At 34.7% G+C, this 13510-nt stretch overlaps 1 protein-coding gene across 1 annotated transcript in view; it reads left to right on the top strand.

Annotated features, from left to right (window-relative positions):
• Positions 1–13510, top strand: part of Mtbp (MDM2 binding protein) — a 60239-nt gene that overhangs the window by 7579 nt on the left and 39150 nt on the right. Inside the window, exons 6-10 of the mRNA XM_069991836.1 lie at positions 691–835; positions 1968–2085; positions 3990–4124; positions 5807–5901; positions 8310–8382. Coding sequence (XP_069847937.1) covers positions 691–835; positions 1968–2085; positions 3990–4124; positions 5807–5901; positions 8310–8382 — 566 coding nt within the window. The remainder of the gene's footprint in view (positions 1–690; positions 836–1967; positions 2086–3989; positions 4125–5806; positions 5902–8309; positions 8383–13510) is intronic.

Consider the following 13510-nt stretch of genomic DNA (forward strand, 5'->3'; position numbering starts at 1 on the left):
AAAAATTAATGCAGAAAGTCCCACAAGGGAAATAACAACGCATTGATAAACATAACTGTTTTAGTGTGGGGGATTGAACCTTGGGTCATTCTGAGCTCCTACCTGAGTCCCTCAATTACATTTTATTAAATGTGTGAGGATCAAAATATATACTGAAATCTCATACATTTTGAAAAGTTATTGTCAAATTTTTATTTGGTTTTTGTTTCATTTTGATTTTTCGGGTCTTTGGGTAAACCTGATGTTCGCCATCTTTCTCAGAGTCCAATGATAATCAGCATAATTGTTTTTTCTGAATGTTTTATTGTCCTTTAGAGAGAAACAATTTATTTCAGCATTACAATTCTATACTAATTCATTCCCTTTTGGATAACCAAATTAAGTTTAGAACAACATAATAAAATTGCACAGGTCTTTTTTTTCCCTCTGTGAACACTACAATAACATTGGTGATCTCCAGAGCAATGTGTATAATTAATGACTGCCACACAGTCAGTAATTATGATATGCTTCATTGTTTTCTAGCATATGCTACTTATCACATGACTTTAAAATCCAAGGATGAGCACAAAATTCTGAGTGCCAGAGGATATGTATTGTTTTAAGATTTTTCAGAGATTAGAGTTAAAATAAGATGTGTCAGATTTAAGATCTTAAAAAAATAATACCATGTTTCTTTCCCCTTTCTAGGCAGAGCAATGATTGACATAATGCTACTGCCCTCTGACAAGGATCCTCCTAATTTAAAGGACTGTTTACCTGCAGTTGGAGCATTGAAGCATCTGAGGGAATGGCACTCCGCAAAAGTGACCATGGCAGGAAGTCATTTTGAAATGTAAGCTCCTTTGGTCATATTTGATCATTGTTTTTGTTGTTCAGAACGGCATGTTATCCTGCTTGGATATAGATTTAGTATTTTAATATAAGAAAGTATAATTTTATGTTGTAATTGCAGGGTTATATCTTGGAAAGAACCTATATTTTTCTTAATTTGTATCTCCAAGATATTTTAAGTTTTTGGTAAATATGATCAATACTCATTTATAACTACTGTTGAGCATAGATTCTTCAACCTTACTGTGTGCCTTATGTAGTCTTGAATCCTCCAGTGTATACCAGGGTTACATAGATATACTGACTAGAATTAGGACGACATACTGATCTTCTCTGTGGCATTTTGACAGTGTAGTAGGGATCAATTATATATTGAAAAGTTGATTCTTTTTTTTTTTTTTTTTTTTTAATGTCTGGTCATGGGGCCTGAACTCTGGGCCTGGGCGCTGTCCCTCAGCTCTTCAGCTCAAGGCTAGCTAGCGCTCTAACACTTGAGTCACAGTACCACTTCTGGCTTTTTTTTCTTTTTGCTTATTTGGTGCTGAAGAATCGAACCCAGGGACTCAGGCATGCAAGGCAAGCACTCTACCACTGAGCCACCTTCCCAGCCCCCTGAACTGTTGATTCTTAAGATAGTATTCTAATTGGAATTGTAAATGACACGGTGTTTTGTTCTACTTGGCATGTTTTTTGAGCACTGTCTTGATGCCAAGCAAACAGTAGGTGCTGGTGAGTTCAGGAGTAAGGAGACATAATCTTTGTTAGAGAAATACAGGGAGAGGCAGGAATGCCAGCAATCAAGACAGGCTGCTGATAAGTGCTGTCCCAGGATTATATGCAAAGCTCTGGAAACAATTAAGTCTGTGTGTGTCTGTGCATCTGACATATTTAAGCCAATAATGAGAGGAAGGTCTATTTCTTCATCCTTAGTACTAAGAAAAGCTACTCTTACCTTGTGGGGCTAAGACATTGAACCAACATATGACAGGATTTACTCAGAGACTGGATAATTGCTATTTCATAGTATTAGAAAAAAACAAAAATCTTGCCTTTTTAGCTCATAAACTAACCATTAAATGTAAGTGAAATACACAACCTGCTTCTAATTTTCCTGTGTTTGTATATTTTTACAGGAATTGTCAGAAAATTGCACAATACCTTTCTGCTAATGTTGTGTCCTTAGAAGATCTCAGAAATGCTATTGACTCAAAGGAATTATGGAGGGGAAAGATTCAGATATGGGAAAGAAAGGTAAGTAGATTTCTCAGTTACCACAGTGTAAAAACTGGGCCTCCCAACTATATTTATAATGGAGTCAGTTTAAATCTTTATGAAAATGTACTCGATGAAGATGTTCTAGACTAGCAGTAAGTAGAGCTTTCTGTGATCATAAGAATGTTCTGTATTCTGCTAACACTATGGCACACTAGCCACATATTGCTTTGGCAATACCTCATGTATGAGGAGTTTAATTGATGGACTTGGTTCATTTTATTTATTTGTTTTATTTAGTTATTTGATTTTAATTACTATTTGATTTTAATTAGTTTTAATTTAAATAGTTACTGTGATTATGTTTTGTGCACTTCAGTTCTAGAATATAACACTTAAATTAGAATTGGAGAAGTTCATGTTGTTATTGCATGTGTGTTCTACTAGAAAAGTGTGTGACAGTTTCTTCTGCTCTCATCTGAGGTGATCTGTGCCTTCTACTACCCTGCTCTCAGATTTTGAACACTTTTTTTTTTAAATTTTAACTTGACCACAGATGTTTCAACCATTCCTAAATTCTGAGAGTCATATTTTACCATAAATGAATATATTTTGTTTATATATATATATATATATATATATATATATATATATATTTTTTTTTTTTTTTTTTGGGGGTCGGTCGTGGCGCTTGAACTCTGGGCCTGGGCATTGTCCCTCAGCTCTTCAGCTCAAGGCTGGCGCTCTACCACTTGAGCCACAGCACCACATCCGGCTTTTTCTTCTTATGTGGTGCTGAGGAATTGATCCCAGGGCCTCATGCATGCGAGGCAAGCGCTTTACCACTGATCCACCTTCCCAGCCCCATAATTTATATATTTTTGTAGATAGGCAAAATGAAACCAAGAAAATTTCCTTATGTTTGCTCAGGGTGTCATGGAAGCATGAATAGGCCCTTGTATTCCTTTAAAGTATTTGTGTACTTACTAAAACCTCTAGTTAGACAAAGAGGAATTAAGGTGCATTTGCACGATGGCTTGTCCTGAACTTAAGAAGGTTGAATTTGCAAGTGAACCACCTTACCAGTCTAGCCAAATGAAAGAATTAAAAATGTGAATAGCTAAAAGAATCATTTTTGTATACATTTTTGAAATTGCATGTTTACATACAGGCAGGTGATGCTCACATTCTTTGTATGTGATTCTTTCATCCCTTTTCATGGGAAATTCTATGGCTATTCATATACAGTATACATTTAAAACTTGAAGTCACCGTTTTTAGTATAGGTGTTTTTCAGCCAAGAAGCAAGGACATAAATTCCACAATTACAGTGCGTGCCATTCATATCCAAATATTTTTTAGGGTCCTGTTTTTTGTGACATTTTGGTGCCAGTTGTCTTCATCTATAGGATGAGAATAATTGTTTCCCTAATAGGCTTTTGTGAGAGTTCATTATTGAAAGCACAGAAAAATATTGGCTGTCATTCTTGTTGCTGCATCACTACCATGGCATCTATAGTATTTTCTTCTCATGAACAATATATTTTGAAGGCACTCTATGTGTGAGGCACTGTACTAAGTATCTAGTAGTGAATAAGACAGATGACTTATATTCTTCGCATATCTTACAGTCAGGTATTGAAGAAGCTTATGCAGAAAAACAGGTGCTTGCATAAAACATGCAGTGTTAATCTTGGTTGTTAATTAAGTGTCTGTGAGAGCTTTTCATGAAAAAAATCTTAAATTAAAATAGGAGATTGATTGTTCATCTGAATGGAGAACTGTCTTTTGGTATAAAGAATAAAAATAAATTTATATTTATTTTTGAATCCCGTTTATATGAAGTTGAATTTCCTCTCAACTTTTATTTTACAATGAAACATATTAATCTTTCTACCTTTATTCTCAGTGATTTTAATTGTATACTGGTGTTTTTTTTTCAGTTTGGATTTGAAATTAGTTTTCCTGAATTTTGCTTAAAAGGAATCACACCAAAGAGTTTTAGTACATCAAATTTAAATACTGGCTTTCTTGCCCAAAAGATAATACCACCAATGGATAAGAATATTTTGCCTAAGGTAATAGTATGGTTAATTTTTCTGTTACTTGTTATTTGTTTGAACCTTGAATTACCTTTACTAATAGGTATGCTTATGTGGCTCATAATTCTTGCATCATTGTAATTCTTATAAGAACTGCTATCAGGATTAAATGATGAAACTATTGATGAAACTATTATTGCTATAGATATTCCTTGAATGTAATCATCCCAACTTTAAAATCATAGGCCTGAAACTACCTCTTGCTTGGACTTTACAATGTAACCTTTTAAAGAGAGTCTGATACAATGGAAAAGGCTAAGAATTAATCTTGGTTAGACTTGGGATTGAAACTTGACTCTGTCACCTGATGGCTGTTGGTATAACCTTGGATAGAGGGATTAACCTATTGGTAAGATGGTAGCAGTACTAGCACAGTTATATCACAGAGTTATTGTGAAAATTAGATGATATTACCACCTGACACAGAGCCTGATTAATTCTTAATTTGTAGTAGTGATAATTCTCATGACTTTTATATATTTTTTCTTAAAATGCAAGCAAAGTTATGAAATATAATAATTAGAAAAAGGTTGAGGTGGCTATTTTTTAATTGGAAAAATAATGTTAGAAGGCATTTCATAGTAGCACAAATTCACATTAAAAGAGTCAATTTAAGTATACAAGTCACAGTGGTCAGTTATGAAGTTATGTGGATGTGAAATTAATGATCCATATTTTTCTGATGAAAGGATGGCAGAAAAGAGGATGTCATTTTTGATGTGAACTTACTTCCCAGTAATAGTTTAGAACTGCTTACTTTAAGTAACTTTCTATGGCCCTCTTTCACTGGAATTTACTTTTCTAAAAATTAGTCTAAGATTGCTAACCTTTGCTTCTCTCTTTTGATAGTACAACATTCAGGTATAACATTAATAATGTATCTAATTTTTTTGTTTCTATTGAAGACTATCTTAGGATACAACCTCTTTAGTAAATGTAAGATTCTTCTCTCCACATCCATATATAATAGTGTGTGTATAGCTATATTGTACCAGGCACACGTATGTATACAAAAATCATACATGTTGTAATTATTTTCTATAGATATTAACTGTATAATTCCTTCATGTAAGCCATTTGAACTTCAGCTATTGAAATAACTGTCCTTTACTAGCTCTATTTTAGTGTTAGTCTCTAACAAGAAAATACTGGTATATATTTCTAAGTGGGACTCTAGGCTAATTAGTCCCTGTTAACCTCGTTGGTTTTTCTCTGATTTCCTTGGTCTTTCTCCAGAATATCTTTCAATCCAAGTTCATCTTGGAGTTTCTTTTATTTTTTTAATTTATATTTTTTAATTTAAGCCCTGCAGACCCTGCTTGCAGAGGTCAGTTGCTGAATTGTTTCTTCTTGAATCACCTCTCTTACTGGGATAAAGAGCAAAAGTTGGGGACTCTTATCCACTGTCACTTGCCTCTTTTCTTACTTATTTTCTCTCATGGAAACTTTTGCTAATTATGAGAAATCTCCATACCTGTCTATTCCGAAAGATAGACTTGAAATAGAAGAGATGGTTCTCTGTTATAGATCATTTCATGTTTGGCTTGCATAATGTATAAAATATTGCCTTGTAAAGATCCATCTTAAAGTCTTAAACTTAAAATCTCTAAGTTGCTTTAATTGCATAAAGCAATGTACAACTTTAATTTCTTTTCTAGGTTTACTACTACTATGGTCCTGCTTTACAATTTGTGCAGATGATAAAATTATCAGATGTACCCTCCTGCTACATATCCGACATGGAATTTGAATTGTATCCTTTCATTTACATACTCATTTTAGATGAAACTTTTGGTGTCAGGTGGAATGTGATGGTATTGGCAGGTAACTGTGTTAACTGTGCATTTATTTTAATTTCATTGTGTTTGTTGTTTTAATGTCATTGCCCAGTGGGACTTCCTATGGTTTGAATTGTTGGGGAAGTTTTACTGCATTCTGAATTCTATACTTTTCCCAACAGAAATCTTCCTTCGTAGGCAAACAGCCTTATTTTTATCTAGAATTACTTGTGTACTTGTTATGAATGGGGTTAGGAAAAGAATACAGAGGTGACTGAGCTTTGCTGCTAAAATGTAGTATCAATATTCTCTGACTACATAGGCTAGAATATACTCTCTTATGTAATATAACATTAAGAAAAACTGTCTAAATACACCTACGGACACATTTTTTGTTTTTGTTATCTTTTATTTAGAGCTTAATGTTTTTTTAAAAAGTAACTTTCCTTTTTCTGAAATCCAAGCTGCATCTCCATAACTTACATGTTTTTTTTTTAAGAACTATTTTGCTATTGAAGTCTATTAATACAGTGTTGTCAGTAAACTTTGTAGAATGTACAACCTTTCATTTTGTTAATGCCGACCAGAATGTTCATTAGTTTCTTCTTGCAAATTTCTTGCTACCAAAAAGATAAAGACCTTTGTGTTTTGGACACCTTGGAGATCTTCAACAGCTGAGCACTGTTTGTGTAGTCCAGAGTCACTAACATGGGTGGGGGGTTTGTTTCCTTTGTTTTTTGAGGTTTTTAATTTTGTGTGTATGTGTGTGTGTGTTGGTTTGGGTTATTTTTTGGGATGGGATGTTGCTGAGACAGATTGGAAAGCCTTTTCACACTGATAAATAAATCCTCAAATCCTTATACCGTGATGATGAATCAAGTTCTAGCCTAAAGATGATGAGGAACTATAGAACGTAATAAACTAGGAAGTGGCTTAATCAAAAGTTATTTTCAGATCGTATTTATCAGATTTGGAGAAACTCATTAGAGCTTGAAGAAGTGACATTTTGGAATGAAAAGCCAGGGTAACAACACAGGATCTAAGCTGTGAAATCAGCAGGATATCCTGCTCTGTTATGCACAGTAAAGAGAGGAGGCAGGACAATGCCGGATGACTCCCCACATTGAAATTAGTGCTGATGATTGCCTTCACATTGTAGGTTTCCTACATGAAGAGAAGTTCAATTTTGGGTAGTAGTTTGAATAATGATATACCAGGATGAGTTCTGACACTTTCTGTCTGTTGGATATTATTGTTTAGATCCATGTGGTGAGCATGTAACAGTGGGAAGTGCTTCCAAATATTAGAGGAACTTATCTGTGCAAAGCTAGAACATTCTACAAGTTTCATGTGAGATATTTCATCTAGATCTTTGGTTTTTGAATATCTTACAATTAGAGAAAGCTTTCTGGGGTGTGGGATTATAAGGTAAATTAAATTACTCTAGGCCTCCTGGATCTTGGGTTTCCAGATCTCACTTTCTAAAAACTTTGCATCATAAAAGCTTTAAAAAGTGCATTTTATTATTTACTTATTTATTTTCCAGTACTGAGTTTGAATTCAGGGCCTTGTGCTTATTTGGCTTGCTTGCTTGATTGGCTCTCTACTGCTTGAGCCATGCCATGAGCCTGGCTTTTTGGCAGGTTAATTTGAGATGGAATGTTGGGCTGACTTTGAACTGTGATCCTCTAGATTTTAAATAACTAGGATTACAGACATGAGCCACAAGTACCTGGATACTTTAATCTATTTTCATGATTTTACTACACATTTAGATGTTTCATATTTTAAAATAATACTTAGTATACTTTTTCTTGTCATGGTTTTAGTAAAGCCTCAATATCTTGCAAAAAAAAATAGACAAAGATCAAAGTCATGTTAGCCATGACTTACAAGATAAAGAGAAGAATGTTAGGAATCTTGGTAGAGATAGTAATTTATAAACTTGTGAAATGTTCACATCAGGATTGACATAGTCCTAATTGGTTGGTGTATTGTTATAATGCTTAAATAGTTGTAAGTGCTATCATACATCTACATATAGTCAACATATTTTACTCTTTTAGAAAATGTAATAAGATCTTTTAGACATTGCAAATATAGCATAGTATATAAAATGAACTTGTTGACAAAGAATGGCATACTAACGAAATGCTGAATTTTTTATTCAGAAATGTTTTCACATTTCTTGTTTTGGTAATTTATAATAATCACATTCAGAATATAATTAGAAAAATATGCAAGAAAAGGAATAATGGTTCGTTCCTGTGGTTGAACTTTTAAATAAGGGATTTTAATTCTGGTGAGAGAATTGGAATCCTTGAGTTCTAGTAATGGAGTAGAATTATTGCATGCTATTACTTGTCTTTAACTCGTGGTACAGAAGAGTGACAGAAAGCAACACCAGGGAGAATTCTGTGTTGCTCTTGGAGCAGATTTCATCTCTGCGTGGTCAGGTATGGAAGGCCTTTTTGATGTTTGGTTTTTGTATTTAACACTTAGGATGTATATGCAAAATAGATTTTGCCTTGTTAATCCATTCTTGCTTGTTAAACTTGGTTCTTTTGATGTAACATAACATAATTTTGGTCGTGATTCACATGTTAAGATACTTGCTTCTCACAATAATTCTAAGGTAACAGGTAAGATGACATTTCAGCTTTAGAAGAGATTTTCAGAAATAAGCTCTGTGCGTGATAATTGCTTCAAGTTTTAACATTTTAGAAGACATTATTGTTCACTATTGTTGGCTGACTTCTTCAGCATTCTGTTTCAATTCTGTACCTTCTCTACCTTTGTCATGGTAGATAGAATAGAACCAAAGAAACTAATAAAGCTTCTCTGAACTATGATTTAAAGGATTTTTGTTTTTCCTTCTTAATTCTAATTATACTTAGGAGATTTTCTTTGTAGGTATATGAACATATAACTATTAACTATTAATTGTAGATAACAAATAGCGCCATCACATATATGAACTATGACAATATTGGTGCATCTTTAACCTTTTGAAAACTAGAATAAAGAACACTTTAAGTAGAGTCATGGATTGAAAGTCAAACAATTTTTTTTTTTTTTTTTTTGCCAGTCCTGGGGTTTGAACTCTCCAGGCCTGGGCTCTGTCCCCGAGCCTCTCTATGCTTAAGGCTAGCGCTCTACCACTTGAGCCACAGCGCCATGTTTGGTTTTCTGAGAGTTGTTTCATTAGAGATAAGAATCTCACTGGCTTTCCTGCCCAGGCTGGCTTCGAATGGCCATCTTCAGATCTCAGCAGCTAGAATAACAGGCATGAACCACTGATGCTCAACCATACAATGTTTTTAACAGCAAAAATGAAAGCTTGCATTTTTTTGGTCATTGATTTAACTTAATGTTTCTATGAAGATAATTTTAATGCGTGGAGTGTTTACTACATTTGACTATGTTTACATAAGTTTATTGTTATCTTAACATCAAATTGACTATTATCAAATAGTCCAGAAGGGAGAAAATTAGTTTAATTATGTTTCCCTGTTGTGCTATAATTAATTCTTGGTTGTAATTCTTCAGAAAATTGATATAGTAAAGGGAATCTGACCCTGGTCCTAAGATACTTGTCTATGTGATAACTTAGTATCCAGCTTCATTTTTTTTATTAAATTTAATAGGGTTTTGAATAATGTAATATTAATTTTTAATTAATTGGCCTTTAATAATTATTCAAGTAAGTAGGACATGTACCTACAATTTGTTTAATAGAGGTATAAAATAATATTTACTCCACCTAGTTATTGAAGGTAGGCAGGACTAGTTCTAGAAGTACATAAGATTGTTGTTATTTAATATCACATCTTCAATTTCTTTGTTTTTTGTTGTTTTATGTTTTTGTAAAAATACTGTATAGAGGTTTACTAAATGAATAAGGTAATGAGAACATTTTCCATTGAGCATTTTTACCTCCTTTGTTTTCCCCCTACCATCCCTTCCCTTTCCACCTCCCCAATTCCTACCACCCTCCCCAAGTTGTAAAGTTCATTTTCAACATAGTGTCTTATACATCTCATTGTTACAGTGGGTCAACCTGTATCCTTATTCAGCATTTTGTTATTTCCTTTCCCCTTCCCAAATTAGAAAAATGTATATACAAGATACAGGGCACCAACATCAAATACAATGAAAACAGGGGTTATACCATGGGGGAAGAACATACAAGAGAAACAAAAAAAAAATGACATAATACATTGTAAATACATTAAAAACAATAGCAAGAAAGAAAAAAAAACCACTGTGTCCCTATCTTGGGGTTCATTTCACTTAACATCATCTTATATGGTCATATGTACATAGCTTTTCACCTTTTCACTTGTCCTAGACTTATACTAGTTATTGTAAATAAGGGAAGCCATGGGACCTATGTTTCTTTGGTCCTGGCTTACTTCACGTAATATAATTTTTTCCAAGTCTTTTCATTTCCTAACAAATGGGCCAATGTCATTCTTTCTGATGGAGACATAGGATTCCATTGTATAAATACACTACATTTTCTTGATCCATTCATCTACTGAGGGGCATCTGGGTTGGTTCCATATCTTAGCTATGGTAAATAATGCTGTGATCAACAGTTGTGCTGGTAGCTTTAGTTTGGTCTTGTTTGTGGTCATTTGGGTAAATGCCCAAAAGTGGAATTGCTGGGTCATAGGGGAGCTCTTATGTGGAGTCTTTTGAAGAACCTCCATACTGCTTTCCAAAGTGGTTGAACAAGTTTACACTCTCACCAACAATGCATTAGGGTTCCCTTTTGGCCACATCCCCTCCAGCATCTGTTGTTAATTAGATTTCTTGATTATAGCCATTCTAGCTGGGGTGATGTGGTAGCTCAACGTTGTTTTGATTTGCATTTATTTTATGGCTAGAGAAGATGAGCATTTCTTCATGTGTCTAATGGCCATTGTAATTTCCTCTTCAGAGAAGTTTCTCTTTAAGTCTTTAGCCCACTTACTTATTAGCAGTTGTTTCTTTGAGTATTTGTTGTTGGGGGATTTAGTTTTTTGAGTTCTGAGTATATTTTAGGTATGAGACCCTTGTCTGTTGTATGGCTAGTGAAGATCTCCCAATCGTGGGCTTTCTATTGATCTTGCTAGCTATGTCCTTTGCCATGCAGCAGTGCTGAAGTTTCATGCAATCCCATTTGTCCAACCTTTCTTTGATTTGTTGTGTTTCTGGGTCTTTATTAAGAAAATTTTGGCCTGTGCCAAGGAACCCTAGAGTTTCTCCTATTCTTTCTTGTAATGTTTTCAGGGTGTTTACTTTGACTTTGAGGTCTTTGATCCATTTGGAGTTGATTCTGTTGCAAGGTGATATATAAGGATCTAGCTTTAGTTTTCTACAGGTGTTTAACCAATTTTGCCAGCACCATTTACTGAAGAGGTTGTCTTTCTTCCCTTCTATTTTTTCTAGCTCTCTTATCGAAGGTTAGGTGCCTATTGGTCTGTGGGTTCATTTCTGGGTCTTCAGTCCTATTCCATTTTTCCTCAGGTCTGTTCTTGTGCCAGTACCAAGCTTTTTTGATTACTATGGCTTTTTAGTAGAGTTTGAATTTGGTATTGATATTCCTCCAGTACTGTTCTTTCTGCTAATGATTGTTTTTGCTATTTGGAGTCTTTTATTGTTCCATATGAATTTTTGGGTTGCTTCTTCTATTTCATTGAGGAATGAGGTTGGAATATTGATAGGTATCACTTTGAATTTGTAGATAGCCTTTGGAAGTATTGCCATTTTCACGATGTTAATCCTCCCATTCTAGGAACATGGGAGGTTTTTCCACTTCCTAAGTTCCGGTTTAATTTACTTTTTTTAGGTTTTGAAAGTTTTCATCGTAGAGTTCCTTCACTTTTTTTGTTTTAATCTTTTTCCCCTTCCCATCCCTTCCCAGCCTCCCCCCGCCACCCACCCAATCCTCCCCCCTCCTTGACTTCTTTAGTTAACTCTTAGGTATATTAGTTTTTGTGAAGCTATTACAAAAGGAGTTGCTTTCCTGATTTCATCTGTGCTCTTCTCATTTTTGGCATACCCATACCCTACTACTTTGCCAAAGTTTCAAATCAGCTCGAATAATTTGGGAGTGGAGTCTGTGGGATTCTTTAAATACAAGATCAGGTCATATGCAAAGAGGGAGTGTTTTCATCTCTCCCTTTATGTTTGCATCTTTTCTTATTGCTTTAGCTAGGCATTCTAATACTAAATGGAAGAAAAATGGATAGAGTGGACATCCTTGTCTTGTTCCTGAGTTTAGAGGAAATGGCTTTAGCTTTTCGCCAATAAGCATAATACTGGCTATAGGTTTGTCATACACAGCCTTTATTATATTGAGTAATGTTCCATGGATTCCTAGTTTTTCCAGCACCTTCATCATAAAGGGGTGTTGGATCTTGTAAAATGCTTTTTCTGCATGTGTTGAGATAATCATATGGTTCTTACCTCTGTTCTTGTTGATAGGATGAATTATATTAATTGATTTGCGTATACTGAGACAGCTTTGTGTCTCTGAAATGAATCCTGTTTGATTATGGTGTATGATTTTTTTGATGAATGGTTGAAGTTGATTGGCCAAAATTTTTTTTTAAATTTTATTTTATTTTATTTGAGAACATACTGTACAGAGGGGTTACAATTACATGGGCAGGAAAATGCATACATTTCTTACCAAGCATTGCAGCCTCCTCCTTTGTTTACCCTTCACCTCCCTTCCCAGCCTCCCTCCTCCTCCCCACCCAATCATACCCCCTCCCCCCTCCACACCGACATTGTAAAGCTGGTTTTGACATGACATTTTGTACTTCTCATTGTTGCAGCAGGTCCACCTGAGTCCTTAAACGACTTGTTTGTTCCCATCTCCTCCACATGTTATACTGACATCAAATATAGTGAAAGCGGGGGTTACACTGTGGGGGAGGGACATACAAAGCAAGAAAGAAATAATCTTATAAATGCGTTAGAAACACATGCATGAAAGAAACGAAAACATTAAAATACATATTTAAGGGTTCATTTTCCTAACATCACATTATCTGACCTTTTCCGCTTGACTCATACCTATACTAGATATTGCCAATAAGGGACACCATGGGACCTATGTTTCTTTGGGCCTGGCTTACTTCACTTAATATAATTTTTTCCAAACCTTTCCATTTCCTAACAAATGGGGCAATGTCATTCTTTCTGATGGAGGCATAGAATTCCATTGTGTATATACACCACATTTTCTTGATCCATTCATCTACTGAGGGGCATCTGGGTTGGTTCCACATCTTAGCTATGGTAAATAATGCTGCAATAAACATAGTTGTGCTGGTAGCTTTAGTGTGGTCTTGTTTGTAAACATTAGGGTAAATGCCCAAAAGTGGGATTGCTGGATCATAGGGGAGATCTATGTGAAGTGTTGAGAAGTTTTGCATCAATGTTTATCAAAGAAATGGGTCTATAGTTCTCTTTCTTTGATGAGTCCCTGCCTGGTTTTGTGATGAAAGTTATAATGGCTTCATAGAAATAGTTTGGTATTGAACTTTCAATTTCATTGAAGAGTTGGAGGAGTAATGGTGTGAGTTC

This window comes from Dipodomys merriami, unplaced genomic scaffold, assembly GCF_024711535.1.
Source record: "Dipodomys merriami isolate MVZ:Mamm:240054 unplaced genomic scaffold, mDipMer1.0.p SCAF_4, whole genome shotgun sequence".
Classification (NCBI taxonomy): Eukaryota; Metazoa; Chordata; class Mammalia; order Rodentia; family Heteromyidae; genus Dipodomys; species Dipodomys merriami.